The 20,194-nt window shown below is 39.0% G+C and overlaps 1 protein-coding gene across 1 annotated transcript in view; it reads right to left on the bottom strand.

Annotated features, from left to right (window-relative positions):
* LOC307014298 (uncharacterized protein) overlaps positions 1 to 20,194 on the bottom strand; it is a 146,931-nt gene that overhangs the window by 39,836 nt on the left and 86,901 nt on the right. The window contains exons 12-15 of the mRNA XM_079642171.1: positions 13,725 to 14,637; positions 13,029 to 13,148; positions 2,566 to 2,663; positions 2,284 to 2,415 (exon numbers count right to left, since the gene is read on the bottom strand). Coding sequence (XP_079498297.1) covers positions 2,284 to 2,415; positions 2,566 to 2,663; positions 13,029 to 13,148; positions 13,725 to 14,637 — 1,263 coding nt within the window. The remainder of the gene's footprint in view (positions 1 to 2,283; positions 2,416 to 2,565; positions 2,664 to 13,028; positions 13,149 to 13,724; positions 14,638 to 20,194) is intronic.

Raw genomic sequence — 20,194 nt, 5'->3', positions numbered from 1 at the left:
AGTGCTTACAACTTAAAAAATCTTTACGTACAAATGACTGTATATTGAATATATTTCTGTACCCAGTGTTGAACAGGACCCAAACCTTTGAGAGATGAAAAAGGACAAATCTGCTTTAATCAACTGCCAAGTAGTCAAGTCTGCATTTGTGTCTGTTCATTTGTAAAACGTGGAATTCGGTTTCTTTTTAATGACCTAGGCGGATTTTGGCTTTTTTTCTCTTGCCAAGATACTTTTAGACACACTTTGAGGTATGCAAAACCTTAAAACTAGAACACTGATGGCTGGCTTACGCTGCAAACTTCATCACCTTTTAACAAGAGAGTAAGTATCAGCAGAAACAGAGAGAGAGATGGCAGGCACCTTTACAGACACTTTGTTTTAGAGAGAACCCATCCCCCCTCTGTCTAGTGATAAGATGGCAGGAAGGGGGGAGGAGGGCGCAGGGCCAGGCTCACACACACACACACACACACACACACACACACACACACACACACACACACACACACACACACACACACACACACACACACACACACACACACACACACACACACGCACACACCAAAAGGCCTGACAGCCATAGGACGAGGTACGGGTGACAGTAAGGGATTGTGTGACTAACTTTTGACGAGGAAGGTGCTTTCTTTGTTCTGATCAGCCCCAATCTGCATACTCTGTCTGAATACATTGAGAGTTACTTTTGACTCTAACAGTGTTCCACTGGAGTCATAGCTTTCTGAACTTATTTATTAGCAGCAATTCGGTTTCTTTTAAATGGCCTAGGCGAATTTTGGCTTTTTTTTTTTTCTCTTGCCAAGATACTTTTAGACACACTTTGAGGTATGCAAAGCCTTAAAACTAGAACACTGATGGCTGGCATACGCTGCAAACTTCATCGCCTTTTAACAAGAGAGTAAGTATATAAAACGTTATTTTGTATATTTTACACATCAGCAGAAACAGAGAGAGAGAGAGATGGAAGGAAGGGGTGAGGAAGTCTCCCCCAACTCTACAGACACAGGCCTCTACAGACACAAAAGAGGAAAGTGTGACATTAGGAAGGCAAAAGGTGTTTTCTTTGTTCTGATCAGACCGAATCCGCATACTCTGTCTGAAATACCTGGAGAGTTACTTTTGTTAGAGCTTTCAGAGCTTTCTGAACTTATTTCTTAGCAGCACTGGGCATTTTTGTGTTGTATTGTATACAGTTGAAAAGTGCACAGATAAACAGTCAAGCATGGGCGGTAAAAATGTGTCTCCTCAGGCTCTCTAATACACACACAGTCATCTCTCAAACGAGGTGCCTGCCTGCTTTCCAGGACTTTTTACAGCCTCTGGCCGACTGCAGGGCCATGGGGTGTTAAGACAGGCACCTATAGCTCTGGAGTGAAGGTCTCCCCACACACACACACACACACACACACACACACACACACACACACACACACACACACACACACACACACACACACACACACACACACACACACACACACACACACACACACACACACACACACACACACACACACACACACACACACACACACACACTTGGGGGGCGGGCCCACCTGTCACTTGTTATGCATACTAATGTGATTGAAACATTTTTTATGATACACCACAAGGCGCAACAGTGGGGGCTTTTCACACCTGTGAATACACATCAACCCCCTCCTATCGACGGATCTCACACCTACTTGGGATCTCACACCTCGAACAAAGGGGAGGCGGGACTTAGCTCATTAGCATAAGTAGGTAGAGGTGTGACCTGTCACAGCACCTGTCACTTTCTATGCATACTAATGAGACGAAAGCGGGATGAATCTTACTACTGTCTACATTCACTTCACATTCAGATTTCGAACAACAGATTTCCTCACTTTCCTCTTTGGTCTCAAATTTCTGTCTTCACCACGTTACAATTGAGAACAATGGGAACTCTTCTCCTCTGCCAATATGTGGGCCATTAACTTATCAGCCTACTTTTATGTTCATAACCCCCCCCCAACCTTCACAGATCCTCAACCGCTTATCCTACAATCAAAGTGAGAGGACCTTTTACCATTTTGTTACATCTTGCAATCTTTTCCGAAACGTAAAGATGAATGTCCATGCACAGTTCAGATAAGTCGTTGTTATTGATGGTAAACAGAGTGACTCCCACTGTCTCTGTTTGTGCTCAGCTCATGTCTTCCTGATGTTCCTCATGTGAAAAGCTCAGCATTGAGAAGCACTTCCCTGTGGGGGTTGGGGGGGGGGGGCTTTGTTTCTAACCTGTTGCTTGTTGATGCTCCTCTTCACCCTGTTGAGGGTTTTGCGGTTGTAACCCTCCCCACCGAGATGAACTTTGACAGCCCCAGATTCCAGCGGGTCTGCCATCATTTTGGGGAATATGTGTAGCAACTCCTGAGAGAGGAGAGCAGAATGCAGCGCTCACACATTCAGATGTTTGTAATGTATCACTATAAAGACACACACCCAGGTATAGGTTGTTTTTCATGATCAACAGACAGTCTGTGATTTGAGGAAAGAGAAGAAGGAAACAGAGATGTTTACCTGGTGCTGAACACTCATGTTGACTCTTCTCAACAACCTTTTCTTCTGTTCGCTCAGCAGGCTGTCAATCTTCCTCATGGGTGGGAGGTACAACTCATCTGAGGAGTAAAAGCGCAACAATGAAATCTTGAATTTTAAACACACAATATGTCCTCTAGAGGTCTATCAATCAAACTCATAAGGTAGTTGTCAGTCAGATTCTAAAGGTGTTCATCAGAAAACACACTTCATAATAAAAATAAGTGTTTCTAGTTTCACTGAAACAGAAACATTTATCAATTATATGAAATATCTAGTTTATTTTAATGCGGAAATGTATTACATTATAGCAGGGGTGCCCAACCTTTTTTGAACCGAGAGCTACTTTTAAAGTTGCCAGTCTGCCGAGATCTACCAGTCCAAATAGAGAGGCGTAGCCATTACTGACAGCCTACAACCAGGTAAATACACACTTCTACTTGTATACAACTGACCTTTTTACAATTAATACTTCATAAAATACTGCAGATCCTTTATCTTACCTCTTTCTAATCTACACAAGTATTTAACTGAAGTTACACAACAGTGTTGTTGATACAGAGTTTATTCACACGTCACATACTACAGTGGGTAATGTTTTCAAGAAACATTGAACATTGCTGCCACATATGACACAGGAAAAAAAGAGAAGACTCTGAACCCTTTCTTTGCCATTATATAAAAATAGTGTTGCTACAAAAGTATAAATTAGGCTTACTAATAAGACAACTCAGATCTGAAGCTACACAGGAATCTGCTGCCAAAGTGCAATAAAAAAGACAAAATGTATAGAATCAAACCCTTTTTTGGTTGCATTTTAGTAGATTATAAAAATAAATGCCTTTAAAATAGGATGCAAGCAACACTAGTTGCTTAACCTGAATTGATAATAGACTATAATCAATTTAAACAGAACAGATCTTAATGTTTGCATTCTTATACCATTTTGTACAATAATTATAATGAAAACGTTCAAACAAACTAAAACTTACAGCTGATTAATAACGGTATCTAACTTGAGTTTTTATTATATCAAAAACCTGTTGAAATGCTTATGTTATTTTTACTGTCCCCAAAAAGCGTGCCGGCAGCCTCCAGGAATGCTTCTTTCACAACTTCGCCATCTTTGAAAGACTTCATGTGTTTCGCAAGAACGTGACTGACATGATAAGATGCTATGGTAGCAGCCTAGCTCTTGTTGTTGGACCTGGTGAAAATAGACTGCTGTGCATTTAGCTGTCCTTTCAGGTCCCTCCCCTTTTGGGAGCGTAGGGCAGAATTAGGAGGGAATTCCGTCTCGTAGCGTTTGTGCACTGTTTTGAAATGCCGCTGTGAGTACCATATGTGTTCGGGGTACCAGGGCCGTGGGAAGTAGGGGTGCTGAGGGTGCTGCAGCACCCCCTGGTGGAGGACAGGGGATATGCACTTCCACAAGATTAAATACAAATATAATACAAAAAAAAACGAATTTTCAGCCTTGATGTAACAACATTCATAATTAAGTAAAGATAACACCCTTTTCACCCCGGTTAGAGTGAGCGATAGAGAGAGAGAGATAGAGAGAGGGGGTGCACCGGTACCGGTGGGGATTGTTGTTAGCTTTTGCTGCGCTAACGGACATAAGAAGCTGTTTCTACAATAATGTAGAGTGTTTAGATAGTTCACTTTAGTCTAAGTTGTCTCAGTGGGTCTCAAACGGTTTGGTCAAAATGTATGTAAACAAATATTTCCAAGGCACACCTTTATAATTATTAGGATGAATAAAAACAGGTTTGAAATCATTCCAATAGGACAGTAAACCAAAAATATTGTTTAAATCTGGAGAGATAAAAAAATATGCATAAATAAATGTTAAAATTAGATATAAATGAACCACAAAAATAAAATAAGTTTTAACATTTATTTTGTATTGGCTATGGTAGGTTATTGGAAATGTTCACATACTTATTTGATTAATAAAATGCAAACCGATCTTTTTCATGTGGGTGTTTAGAGTTGTAACCCCTAGATCAGTCTCTAGTAATTGGGTGCTCAAAGTGCACCAGATTGAAGCATTTTACTTTAAAATGATAAAAGAAATCTTCCTGGGGGGGACACCCGGGACCCCCCTAGAGGATGTGACGACTACCCCCCAATTAAAACATGTTCATACAATACTAAATAGATTTGAAGCCTTTTTATATAAGCTGTCCACCATGTCAATACGTTTCTCTGTTTGTAGTGTATTGGTCTTTTGTAGAGGTTTTTCCATTGCTAGCTAAAATATTGCCTAGGGCAGCAAATTAGTCAGAACCGGCCCTGGTGTCATCCCCACAGCACCCCCCATTTGAAACTTGTTCCCACGGCTATGCGGCTATTACATATCTCAACTTTGGAGAGGAGTTGGGGGACAAACGACACATCAAATCACATCTCCACATCAAATCACTTCTCCACATCAAGCCGAAGCTAATTAGAATATTCTTGTCTATACTGCATAGCCTGCGGGGAAATTGGTGTGCGTGACGTCAGTGACGTCATTGGTAAGAGACGGACCCCGAACACATATGGTACCCCGAACACATATGGTACCGACACCGCTTCTAAATTACCCTTCTTCGATAAAGCCACGCTCGCATTTCAGATGAGACAGATGGACTTTGAATTGGAATAGATACAAAAATAATCATCCTCCCACTTGGAGTGAAAATTATATATTTTGGGCTTTTTTGCTTCTGCCATAATTGCGGTCTTGTGTGTGTGCGGACTGTCACTCCTGTTTACACGGACAACGTCAGCGAACTAGTGCACTGCCCACTGCCCACCAGCCACGCCCAGATACATGGGGTGACGCCGGCCAATCACAAAGCTTTTATGCGTTCAAGTGCATTATTCTGGCAAAGGAAGATTATGTTTTTAGATTATTTTATTTTTTTAATGTTTTATTGAACATTTTTAAAACATACAAAAGCTCGGTGAGGATATCATCAACTTATCAACATAAGTGCAAGACATTCATTCACAATAAGACAAAAAAACATAAATAATACATCCAATAAGAGCCAGGGGGAGAGAAAAAAGCATAAAGGCACAAAAACATTTAAGAGCCATTAAGCTTACTTAAAATAATAACCATTTGGAAATGTCATTGCAAATCTTTATAGACATGTTACACGATTGTATTTTCCTAAGGGACAGAAAAAAGGACTTGAACTCATGTATGAAACAGGGAAAGGAGGGCTTGCCTCCTCTCCATTTACTACAATGTAAATGATATTTACCCAAAATAATAATTATATTTACCAAATCAGATATGGGAGAGTCCAAATGATCAATATAATATAAAATGTGATATATTTTGAAGGCCGGAATATTTGTTAATTTAAGTAACAGCCAATCTCTCACATTCAACCAAAACAATTCAGAAAAAGGGCATGAGAAAAATAAATGTTCCAACGATTCATCAGATAAATTACAAAATGAACATTGCTCCACTTCAAATTTAAATCTTGAATTTAAAAAAGTAGAAACCGGGTAGATTTTATGAACAATTTTAAAATGTGTTTTCTTTTGCTTTAGGAGAAATAGGCCATTTTATCAAATGAAATAGAGCTTTTTCCATTACAGATAAAGTGTCTAAATCAGTCCCTTGTGGAAATAAGCCTCTGTTGAAATTGTGAAAAATGTGGGATTTCAGAGAAGCATTAATAGATTTGTTACTCTTAAGAGTATGTCAATAAATTCTAAATTAGGTAAAACTGATACAACATTTGAGTACAGTAAAGTATTATGAATCATTTCAATAAGTGGTACAGGAATTGCTTTACAGATTTTGCTATAATCTTTAGCAGTACACGTTATATTGTATTTCGTTGAAAAAGCCAAAACATCTAGCAGTTTACCATTGCAATCTAGTAAATCATTAACAAACAAAATACCCCTCTCATGCCAATCACTCCTAAACAAGGATTTTCTGTTTATAATAATCACTGTATTGTTCCATAAAGTAGATCCATGAGGAGAAAAATTGCGGGTAAATATCATTTTCCAATAATGAGGTATCTGCTTATGAAAATTTGACAATTTGGTCGGAATCTTATTAACCTCAAAATCACATTTTAAAAGAAAATCAAACCCTCCTAGACGTTTAAATATGGCCTTTGGAATATGGAACCACATGGATTCTGGCTGGGATAAAAAAGCTTTTAACCATTTTATTTTAATTGTTCCAATCATCGATTCAAAGTCTAAAGCTTTAATTCCGCCTTTATCATATTCTTTAACAAGCTGTGACTTTTTAATGTAGTGAGTTTTATTTCTCCACAAGAATTGGAAAATAATTGAGTTTTTTTTTTAAATATTAGCCGAAGAGACAAAACATGAGTGGCATGGAAAAATAAGTTTAGATATACTCTGCTTTAGTAAGAAGAACTCTGCCAAAAATAGTAAGATCTCTAGTTAAACAACGACTGAGAGATTTCTTCATATCTGTGATACGGTTACAAATATTAAGATCTTCTCTCCTGATATAATTTTTAGATAATGTTATTCCTAAATATTTCACTTCAGGTACCACTCTAATAGAGTCAATAACGGAATCATCACATGAATGGATAGGGAGTAATTCACATTTTGAAAGATTAAGAGATAACCCTGATGCTTTTGAAAAAATTGAAATTGTGTTAAGAGTTTCCTTTACCATGGATTTATTCTTTAGGAAAATGGATGTGTCATCCGCAAATTGACTAATTTTAAATTCTTTGTCAAAGAGGGTAATGCCTAATATTTTGTGATTCTTTATAATAAGCGTTGTTAATACTTGGGTGGTCAGAATACATAATTTTGGGGAAATAGGGAAACCTGTCGAATACCACGTGAAACCTTAAACCTAGGGCTCATTCCAGGGTTCAAAGATACAGAACTATAGATGTCCGAATAGAGCATCCTAATTATGTTGCAGAAATGTTCACCAAAACCCAGAAATGTCAGAGTTTCCATTAAAAAGGAATGTTCAACAGTATCAAAAGCCTTATAAAAATCCAGAAATAGTACGAGACCTTCAGTATCAATAAACTCCTGGTAATCGAGCATATCCAATATCAGTCTGGTATGGTTAATACTTCTGCCCTTTATAAAGGCTGATTGACATTCATCTACTAGTTGATTCAGACCTGAGTTTAACCTGTTAGCATAAACATGTGCTAACAGTTTGTAATCATTACATAGTAGGGTAATAGGTCTCCAATTATCCAACAAAAGATTATTTTTATTTGGTTTTGGAATTAAGGTAATAAGGCCATGTTTCATGGTTGGCGAAAGGTTTCCTGCTGAAATGCAATCTTTGAAAGCCTTATAAAGCATTTCTCGCACATCTGATCAAAAACATTTGTAAAACTGGTTATACCGTCCAGCCCTGGTGATTTGCCACCAGACATTTGCATTAATGCACTATCTATCATTAATACACTATCTAATTCTTCAATTTTTAGTCGATCGTCCATATACTGTTTAAAAGGATCATCTATTGTCTTTTTGAATTCTTTAATTTTACTAAAAAAGTTATCACAATTTTCTTTAGAAAACTTTGAGTTATATAAATTGCTATAAAAAAGTCTAATTTCTTCGTTTATCTGGTCTTGATTTTCAATAGTGACATCATTAATTCTCTTTTTGGATTTTCTTTTTCACTTGTCTTTGCTTTTCTAGATTGAAGAAATAAGAAGTGTTTTTCTCTCCTTGCTCAATCCAACGGGCTCTCGAACGAATAAAAGCTCCCTTAGCTTTTTCCAAATACATATTGTCTAATTGAGTTTGTAAATTGTTCAGTTTAATTTGCTCATCCAATGATAACTTAGCTTTAAGGCATAAATTATTAATTTCACTTGTCATCTCTTGTTGTTTTTGTTTCTTTAACCTAAAGGAGTATTTACTGGAATTTATCGCAATCTGTCTCACACTAAATGTAAACCATTCCCATTTACTGAGAGATGACATATCCAAAGCCAGAGTTTCTTTTATCAGTTGTTTGATCTTTTTACAAAAATCTGCATTCTCCAAAAGACTATTATTGAATTTCCATATAGGTTTAAGATTGGGACTGAAGTTGCATAGTAAAAAGGACAAAGAGATGACACAGTGATCAGTCAGAGGTGATGCTGAAATGTCACACTTTGAGACATTATTAGTTAAACTAATAGAGATTAACCAATAATCGAGCCTAGAACACTGACCATTGTTAGAAGAGTTAAACCAGGTATATTGTGCCTTTGAGGGATTATTTATTCTCCAAACATCAGTTAAATTAAGTTTAGAGGCCAAGTGAATAATAGAATCATTACAATTATGACAATGTCCCCTTAAAGGAAGAGGATCTAACCACTCATCAGGAACTACATTAAAATCCCCTCCGATTATAATCTTATCACTCATAAAAAGTACTTTCCATTCCTCTAATTTTTGGCACAAGATTGAAAGAAAATTATTGTTTTTACTCTTTCTGTTATATCCATAAACCCACACCAGTATGTACTGTATTTAGTCCCATTAACATCAGTCACAACCATTAGCCAATGACCGTTTGTATCACTCCTGTGGTCAATTATATTTCCAGGTAACCTGTTAAATAAAATCATCACTCCAGCCGAATGTGATGTTCCATGGCTGAAAAAAATGTTGTCTCCCCATTGTACTTTCCAGAACTTAGTGTCTGCCTTTGCAGAATGAGTTTCTTGCAGAAAAACACAATTTGCCTTTTGTTCCTTACAAAAAAGAAAAATTGCCTTACGTTTCACATTGTTTTTTTAGCCCCCTAGCATTTAAGGATATGAACGATAACATTGAAAGAGCAAAGATAGAATCCTGAAGAAAATGTGCAAAGGAATGCTATATCGATGCGCAGGAGTGAGTAACGTAGCCCTTAACAAACATATTTAGTGCAATAGCTCACAACATTTTGAATATAACCTGAGACAAGTCCAATCTTAAAAACACTCAAACTGAGAACTTCAGCATACCTACTGAGGACCGAAAACCTGCTCCCTGTCCCTCCAGTTAATTACTGCGCTGTTTTTCACGTTATTCCGGGTCCACTCTTTTGTTGTCAATCAGCGCGAAGCCTTCCTTCAGAAAAGCTCTCTTCCCCTTTCTCCTGGCTTCTTGAACCAGTGGCCACAGCTTGGAGCGAGCCTCCCGGTCCTCCTTGGAGAAATCCTCTTTGAAACAAATGTGCGTCTCGCTGCAGACTCTCGCATCTTTGTACTTTTTCCAGATCTCGTCACGAACAGTCCTCATCCCGAACTGAATGATGATTGACCGCGGTGTGTTGTTGGAAGTAGCTGCATTACCCTTCACACCCAGCCGATGGACACTGAGTCACGCAGCTTTTCCACAGACAGCGGAACAACCCTAGTGAGTATCCCGCTCACAGCTTCTCTTGTGTTTTCTCCTTCTTTTTCAGGCAGACCATTCATCCTCAGATTCCACCTCCGTTTGTAGCGGGCTTGCTCCTCGCTAGACTTACGTAGTAAAGTGTTATCTTTCAGAAGATCATCAAACTTTTTCTGAAGAGCAGAAATGTCTTTCTGATTTTCTTTAGCTGCTTCAGTGTTTGCTTCAATGCGTTTTTCAAACTTTTTTAACAGCTCTGTCTGTTCATCCATTTTTCCGGATAAGACTTGTATCGCCTGGAGAATGGTGCTGCTGCTATCCTCTGCCATTTGTGTTTCGCCATGAACCTTTGATTTCTTTGGATTCGGTCCTTTAGTTGGTGAGTGGTCCCAATTTATTTTGTGTCCCTTAGAGTTGTCCGCTTCCATGTCCTCAATAACCGAGTCGTCACACGCCTCACGGAGAACTTTTAAGTGGTCGGTCATGCTAGCAGGCACTTTATGTCAAAAGCGTTGGTAACTGGAGAATTAAAGTAAAATGTGACTATTTAAGCTTCTATAATAACTTAAAGTGTATCATGAATAAGCTATTGCCTGTCGGTTTTGCAGTCAAGGACTCAAATCTAAACTTTTTCTACGAGCCTGCAACGTTGTTGCTTTTTACTCCGCCATCACCCCGAGCAGATAGGAAGAAAGATTATGTTATAGGTAGGGCCGGGACTCGATTAAAAAAATTAATCTAATTAATTAGAGGCTTTGTAATTAATTAATCGAAATTAATCGCATTTTTAACCTGACCTGAGAACAGTGAGAAGCAATTTTTTTCACATGGATTTTAGTATACCATTGAATAATGACTGAATACATAATCTTAAGCAACAAAACATTGTTTATTTTTTTCAAGGTGGTACTTAACCAAGACCAACAGAAAAGTACAATTTTTGCCATAAAGTGTAGCAATAGCATATTTAGGAATATAGTACATTTCAGAGATTCAGGTAGCCTATAGGTAGGTAGACCTTCTGTAAACTATAACACTTTGTTTTTTAAGTAAAACACAATACTTTCAAGTACATTCAGAACATTGGAAACCCTGACTATTAGAAAACATCTCTCTGATGCTTCAGAGGACATAACAGACTTTGTTGATTTACCAACAGTTGATTTAAAAAATCTAATAAATTTCAGTCCAACTCTCTCAATAACCTTGGCCAAAACAATAAACAGTTCAACATAAAGTGCCAGTTGCACCAACAACGTAATAAATAGTTCAACATAAAGTGTACCATTTAAAATAAAATAAAAAAGTGCCAGTGATTGACCTCAATCCCTCCTATTCTTCCAATGTCCTGATGAAAAATAAAATCTCTCTGTGGCATAGGCCGCTGTTTGATCAACGCGAATTGGGTGTGGGTCCTTGTACTCCGAGTCGGGCTAACGTCCACGCTAGCTTCCACGCTAGCTGCTATATGTTTTGCATTGAGGTGATACTTGAGGCTTGATGTGCTGCGGTGATATGCAAATTCCTTTTTGCATAATTTGCGAACAACCGTGCTCTTATTGACGCTTCCATCCGTCCGTTTTTTAAAACAAAATGTCCGGTCCACGGGGCCAACCAAAGCGGTCTCATCAGCTTCTTCGTTCATGTTTGACTATTGTTCACTGTGGTTTGTTGTTGTCTGAAGTAATGAACGTTAGTTGGTGCTCCAGTATAATCGGTACCCCTGAAACTCATCCAGTGAGAAACGTTCCGCGGTGCAAAAATAAGTGCGATTAAAATGCGTTAATTTTTTTTACGCGTTAATTTTTGTGTAATTAATTAATCTTAATTAACGCGTTAAAGTCCCGGCCCTAGTTATAGGACATAAAACAGAATATTGTTGTTCTATTTTTAGACACATCTCGCGATCGACTGGGAATCTATAACGATCGACTGGTTGGGTACCCCTGCATTATAGGCTTGCTGTAGTTACTGTCACAGAATATAATGGTTACAGTTAGAGGATTTTAAAGGTAGGTATGGGTCTCAGGGTGTGCAACATTATTAGCATTGTTCTTGCACCCTTTTCTCCAACTAGTTCAGCTCTTATCTTTAATAGTTCCTAAAATAGAACAGGAGCCCGAGCCTTCTGCTATCAGGCTCCTCTCCTGAGGAACCTGCGTCTTAAGCCCACATTCAACATTCGGCTTAAGACTTTCATTTTTGGTAAGATGATAGTTGGAGCTGGCTCAGCTGGCCCTGGACCAGCCCTTAGCGATGCTGCAGCTTAGACTGTCGGGGGCCTTTAACCAACATCCTGTCCCCGCTACCTCTCTATCTGTATGCACTCATGTCCTCTCTATCTCCCATTAATGTATTTCTATCTCAGCAGGAGTATTTATGACTCTCTTGCAGATTGCCACGTTCAATGGTTGCATCTGGATCATGAGTTGTGGTTGTGCCTGCTTGACGCCAAAATTGTAATTCTTGCAGTGTCTGTTTGACACATTGCTGAAACTATCTTTTTCATTTATATTCACATGATCATTTTTGTCATATGGATTGCTTTAATTGTATTATGTTGTTTATTCTGTAATCTGTAAACAGAACATTGTCTGTCTGTCCTACGAACAATTCAAAGATCATTGGACTTAAAAGTAAGTGTATTTACTATTTGTCAATGTGACTTCCTTAAATGTGTCCTACAGTCACAGTGTCAAATCTGTGTCAGCATTGATCTTCTGTCGGCTCTGTCTCCACATAGACACAAATGTCCTGGGATGATTCAATTAAGATGAAAACATGTTTTCTATTGCGGGAAAAAAGTGATGCCACACAAATATAAAACATCACAATTTTTGTGAGGGAAGCAAGCCTCATCCATATCTCCCACGTGTTCCACCTCATGATTTCCTCTCACTGGGGTGGTGCTGCACATTCTCATAAATGCATCATCTGAGTTACAGAAGCACAGGTGTGGTCCCTGAAAAGCAGTTTGGTGATATGGTGTTGCCCTGACAACAGTCTACGTCTTTTCTCAGTGTGTTCACACATCTCCTGAAGCCTTCGTTGTGTTCCTGCTGGTCCTATTTCCTGCTCACCATCAGTGTCCTCCAGGGCCTGACTCATGTCTGGGTCCAGAGCCGTGCTGACCAGCATCTCCACGTAGCTCCTGAAGACCTCCCTCATGGCTCTGCTGTTAACCCCCCCCCGCACAGCTCCTGAAACACAGAGCAGCTGCACTGAAGGCCTGAGCATAACAGAAACTGACCTGGGGTCATTTCTTACACTAGCAAGGCGCTCATATAATTCACATAAGCACTGAGCTAGAACAGACCTGAAGACAGTGACATGTGATCAGTTGTGTAAAGTAACTAATTACATTTACTCAAGTACTGCACTTACGTACAATTTTAAGGACTTTACTTCAGTAGTTAAATGTTTTGCTACTTTCTACTTCTACTCCACTACAGTTCAGAGGTACATGGTTTACTTTTACTCCACTACATGTATTTAATACCTTTAGTTACTTTACAGATCTGGATGGACGATGTGAAATATAACCAAGTGTTAAATCACTTTAGTTCCACCTGGAGTAAATTCACAAGCTACCCTGCAGTATACAAAGTCATTCAAACTAGCTGCACACACACACACACACACACACACACACACACACACACACACACACACACACACACACACACACACACACACACACACACACACACACACACACACACACACACACACACACACACACACACACACACACACACACACACACACCAGCTGACCTTCATCATCACTGGGGGGGGAGGAGTCAGACTCTGAGGAGGAGGAGGAGGAGGAGGAGGAGGAGGACGGCACCTCCTTCAGCCACTTCTTCCTCTTCTTGGGGGGATGCTCTCTGGACCCTCGCTCGATCTTCTTCTCTCTCCTCTTCTCCTCCAGCCTCCCAAGCTCCACCGCACCCCTCCTCTCTCGCTCCTCTCTCTCCTTCCCTCTCTGCTCTCTCTCCCTCTCTCTCTGCTCTCTTTCCTCTCTCTCCTTCTCTCTCTGCTCTCTCTCCCTCTCCTTCTCTCTCTGCTCTCTCTCCCCTCTCTCCTCTCTCTCCTTCTCTCTCTGCTCTCTCTCCCTCTCTCTCTGCTCTCTCTCCTCTCTCTCCTTCTCTCTCTGCTCTCTCTCATTCTCTCTCTGTTCTCTCTCCTTCTCTCTCTGCTCTCTCTCCCCTCTCTCCTCTCTCTCCTTCTGTCTCTGCTCTCTCTCCTTCTCTTTCAGCTCTCTCTCCCGTTTCTCCCTCTCCCTCCGTTCCGTCTCCTTATCCCTTTCTATCCTCTCTCTTTCCCTCTCTTTATCAGTGTTCTCCTTTTCTTTTTGCTCTCTCTCCTGTCTCTCCCTCTGCTCTCTATTCATTCTCTCCCTTTCTTTTCTCTCCCTCTCATATTGTCTTCTCTCCTTTTCTTTACACTCTCTCTCCTTCTGTTCTCTGTCCTCTTTTTCCCTCTCCATGTCCTCCCTCTCTTGTTCTTCTCTCTCCTCCTTCTCCCTCCTCTCCTTCAGCTCTCTCTCTCTCTGCCTCTCTTTGTAGTCCCTCTCTCCTTGAGTCGGGGGGGCATTGTGAGTGCTGGGCAGCTGTTTGGGCAGGGACTGGTGCCTGTCAATCATCAGAGTAAACACACAGTGAGTGAAGCTGTCAACCAATGTGAGCTGTTGTCAGTGGTACATTTTAGACACATGTCCAGTGTTGGAGCAAAGTAGCACGTTACAGTAATCAGATTACAATTGTTTGTAACGCAGTAATGTAACCTCTTACTATGGATAACAGCAACAATTACATTACATTTACATTGCGTGAAATGATCACATTACTTGCATTACTTTAATCTGCATAACGGGAATCAAACGTCCATTTTAGCTTGGCTACACTCGTCTGACCTGTTTTAGAGTGGACCTATTATGCTATATTTGAATAATATATGGTAGGGCCATACATACTGATGCAAACACAGGAATGGTGAAAAAAGAGAGAGCTATTCGAAGCAGAAAAAAAACTGCGTAATATACCATCTTACAAAGGCCTGTGCTATAGTGCTTCAATTAACTGGCTATTCTTTATAATATACTCAGATCAATAGGAGACAGAGATGTTAAGTTATAAATCAAGGGTTTTTATTATTATTTACAGCAGGGGTGGGGAACCTTTTTCCTTTTAATTTTTACAACATCCTCCGAGGGCCGTACAAATTATTGAACTCAACCTCTGCTTAAAAAAACTAAAATCACAGCCCATTCATTTCGCCTTTCTTTCATGTTGTGCAAAGAAAAAGCAACCTCTTAATCCAGATATCTTACCATGACTCGCGCATGCATGCACGCAGTGTTAATTTTGGCAGCTGTTTTTGATTTAGTCTTGGTCTTTAGACGAAAATGGTTATTAGTTTTAGTCACGTTTTAGTCATTCCTATCCTTCGTAGTTTTAGTGTAGTTTTAGTCGGCGAAAACTCAAAACGTGTTCGTCAACTTTTAGTCGATTAAAAATTACATTTTATTCAAAATGTGTCTCTATACTCTCTGAACGCTCCGTCCCCGGCAGATCTCTGTGTCCGCTGCAGCATGTGTGTTAGGCCCCGCCCCCCGCACACAGAGAGACACAGGGAGATCGCTCTTCTGGAGTGAAGAGAGCGGAAGTAATGATATTGCAAGTTAGAAACGTAAGATGCATTTTGACAGACAAGATGGACAGTTGGGGGAAAATATGCTGCATTTTGAATGTCCGATAGTCCGCCATTAACACCTTAGTCCCGTCTCGTCAACAAAAACTAAATATAAATTTCGTCATAGTTTTCGTTATCAAGAATCTATTTTTAGCTCGTAATCGTCTCGTCTTAGTCATGTAAAAAAGGTCGTTGATGAACATTTTTCGTCATAGCTTTCGTTGACGAAATTAACACTGCCGTGCACGGTTATGGCATGACCACCAAAACAGAAAGATATGGACACAAGATGTGTGCAAATTAATTTAGTTTCCTATCCATGTGGAGATGATTTAAGTGGGGGGGTCCCTCTGAGTGTACCTCCTCTAGGGGGGTCCGGGGGCATGCTCCCCCAGGAAGATTTTTTAAAAGCATCAATCTGGGAGAGACAGCAAGCGCATTTCGTGGCATCTGCGGGCAGTGGCAAGTACTTCCGGCATCTGCCACAGAGGCCGCTACTCCGTGGTATCTGTGGCAAGTATATGCCACAGATCCCACAACTTGCCGTGGCAAGTATATGCCACAACCATGCAACAACTTGCCGTGGCAAGTATATGCCACAACTTATATATGCCACAACTTGCTGTGGCAAGTATATGCCACAACTTGCTGTGGCAAGTAAATGCCACAAGTTAAGAGTTAAGAGGTTTATGGTAGCTGCCACTCACCTTCCGTGGCATATGCTGATATTTAAATGTCGCTGTTTTGGCATGACTTTATCGGACTGATCTGTACACAAGACTGATGATCTGTTACTGATGGTCCGATCATATTTTTAAAAAAGATTAAACATTATATGTTCTATAGATTTTACTTGGAGAACGTGGTTTGTTAAAATAAATAAACGTGCTATTTTTATGATAATACTCAAGATATATTATTAGTAAGTTGACATAAAGATCTAACATTGTTGACCAGAGGTGGGAAATAGGCTAACTTGTATACTCAAGTACTGTATTTGTGATTTAGAAATAGCCTACTTGTAATTTAGTTGAGTATGTAAATGGTATGTTACGTAGTAGGCTACTTACCCCACGACAATTCAGAGGTTAATTGTGTAATTGTAGCCTACTCAGGGGCGAAGTAAGGGGGTGAAAAGTTAGGACGATTCAAAGGGCTGACAGGGGCCCCAAAAAGTGTAGAACATTAAGAAAAAATGTTTAAGTAACCTTTCATCAATCATTAATAATTAACATTAATATAACATTATATTGATAATACACTCACTAAACTTACGATTCATTTCACTTTTTTTGTTCAAAAAGTTAATTATCCAAAGCCTCTGTATACCCCCCTCTATTTACATGTAATGGTTTGGTCCTGTCTCCAAACGCTGTGCGGCACCGCTCTTTCTAGCAGAGTCAGAGCATGTGAGGCAGGGATGCGAGTACTTACGTGTGTACGATGTCTCAACGACTAACAAAGTCAGGCTTTCAAAAAAGAAAATAAAGGAGAGAAAGACAAGAGAGAGTGACAGTATGTCACCCAATTTTGCTCTGATTTAACACCACCATCAGGCCTTTTCACTTCCGTTTTGTTGTCCATTTACACTTTAATACCCACCTATTTTGTAGTTGGTATGTATATTTAATTAGAAAATCTGCTGCTTATGTTTTTTTTTTGTGATAGCATTTTTATAAATGATAATATTGGTGTTAATGTTCACTTTATTTTAATTTAAGTGGTCATGTATAATTAAGTAATATTTATTTTGATTTATGAATTTTCCATTCAACATTTTTATTAAAAAGGCATGTACACCATAAAAGATAACTATTGAGGTCTATTGTCAGGAATGTTAGTGTTATATCAAATAGTGAATTCTACTGCAGCAGAATGTTGCAGTAGAATTTGCAGTCTGCACAATGTTATATGTTCACAGCTCAGTGTCAGTAAATATTGATCGCTTAGTATTGGACTACAAGATAGATGCAAGCCTGTGCATGTAGAGTTATTTAAAGCATAAATGAGTCGGTTGGGTTCTGGAGGTGTGGTTACAGCAATTGTGCTTGGTTTGCGTGGCCTGTGCCTGGTGGTGGGGCCCAATGTGATATATCTTCATGGGGCCCAAAATCCCTGGCGGCGCCCCTGAGCCTACTCCCCTACATTTATTTAATACGCTACCTTTAGTTACTTACTAAAGATTCTGATTAATGATGATACATATAATCAAGTCTTAAATCAGACTTTATAGTTACTCCTAAAGTAAATTCACAAGATACCCTACTACAGTATACAAAGTCATTAAAACTAGCTGCACCTTTACCAGCTTTGAGAACACTTTCATGATCAATCATTGTCATGAAAACATGTAATATGCACTTTAAGTATATTGTTATGCTAATCATGTTGCGCTTTTACTTGAGTAACATTTTAATGCATGACTTTTACTTGTAACAGAGTATTCCAACATTTAGGTGGGCTACTTCTACTTTTACTTCACACTAGAACCGCCAAGGGTCGCTGTATAGCCTACCTAAAACCACCAACGTGTCAAATGAACGAATGAATTGATTTTCAAGGTACAATATTATTTTATTTATCATACTAGAACACAATGAGTGTTGCCATTACTCGCTGTGGCATGTGCCTTGGCATTTGTGGCATCTCCCACAGAGGCCACTACTCTGTGGCATCTGTGGCAAGTATATGCCACAGATGCCACAACTTGCCGTGGCAAGTATATGCCACAACTTGCCGTGGCATTTGCGCATGCTGAACGGGAGTTGCCACAAGATGCCAGAGTTAAGAGAAGTTTTACAGTAGCTGCCACTCGCCTTCCGTGGCAAATGCTGATATTTAAAGTCGTATTTATCGTGTAAAATGTCGCTCTTTAGGCATGACTTTATCGGACTGATCTGTACACAGGACTGATGTGCGATCTCTATTTTTCAAAAAGATAATAATTTATCATTTATATTCAATTTTACTTGGAATAGCCTACGTTGTTTGTTAAAATAAACAAACGTGCTATATCTTTGAAAGTAGGCTAAACATAGGCCTATATTGTAATAAAAAAAGAAATATTGGCAAGTGAGCGTTGCAACGCAAGCCCTTGGCAATTGTCGCTTCTTGAGGGGAGTTTCCACTGCTTGCTACGATAACCAGGTGTATTGTTACTAGTAAAGACAAATAATTAAAAAATAAATATCTGTATTGACACAGCAACGTGTACAATGGTGTTATTAGACTTGGCTACAGACTTAGGGCAGCACCATGAGAATGATAAATACTTAAATAAACATGAAGAATGTTCTCTTAAGCATGATACTCCAAGCAATCCTCATTTAACCGTATAAAGTTGATTTAATATGTTGAGGAAAGAGGGTTACAATGTAATATAATTACACCCTTGTTAAAACTTTTTTTGTGCATCAGTAAAAAGGTTATATGTCATGCATGCAAATATCAAATCATTGTGTTGCTAATTAACATAAACGGATTTTGATATGATACGTTGTATTTACTTTATTTATCTAGAATGTTGAAATCTTTGCGTTACAGCAGTGATAAGGGATAGGAAACATAAAATAATAATAATAAAAAGAAACAGGAAATAATTTACACATTATTAGTAGATATTTATCTACAGAGTATCTAAAGAATAAACAATATAGCCTACTGAATATGTAAGAATACACTATAATAAATCATCTTACTAAAACCAATAGAAACATATATTTGTCTTTCTTAACCCTTTCATGCATGAATTATGAAAGCCTCACTCAGGATTTTTTTACCAGGTGTTTTTATTGCTCTTGGGGCATGAAAAACAAGATTTTAACTTTAGTTTATTTTTATCTAGTTTTTCAAATTTAGAACATTTAAAAATACATTTAAAACATTTTTTTTAAGGATGATGTTTTATAATAATATATCTTGAGTATTATCATAAAAATAGCACGTTTATTTATTTTAACAAACCACGTTCTCCAAGTAAAATCTATAGAACATATAATGTTTAATCTTTTTGAAAAATAGAGATCGGACCATCAGTAACAGATCATCAGTCTTGTGTCCGATAATATCATGCCAAAACAGCGACATTTTACGCGATAAATACGGGTTTAAATATCAGCATTTGCCACGGAAGGCGAGTGGCAGCTACCGTAAACCTTCTCTTAACTCTTAACTTGTGGCATTTACTTGCCACGGCAAGTTGTGGCATATACTTGCCACGGCAAGTTGTGGCATATATAAGTTGTGGCATATACTTGCCACGGCAAGTTGTGGCATGGTTGTGGCATATACTTGCCACGGCAAGTTGCGGCATCTGTGGCATATACTTGCCACAGATACCACGGAGTAGCGGCCTCTGTGGCAGATGCCGGAAGTACTTGCCACTGCCTGCAGATGCCACGAAATGAGCCAGGCCCTACTGCAATCTGGTGCACTTTGAGAGCAACATGAAGAGATCTATGGATACATCTCAACACCCATATGAAACAGAACTGTAAACAGATTCTTCTTTTTGGATGTTTTACAAATCACTCCCATTTTAAACTCTATTC

This window comes from Notothenia rossii (genome assembly GCF_949606895.1).
Source record: "Notothenia rossii genome assembly, chromosome: 8".
Classification (NCBI taxonomy): Eukaryota; Metazoa; Chordata; class Actinopteri; order Perciformes; family Nototheniidae; genus Notothenia; species Notothenia rossii.
This window is presented reverse-complemented; position numbering and strand designations above follow the sequence as displayed.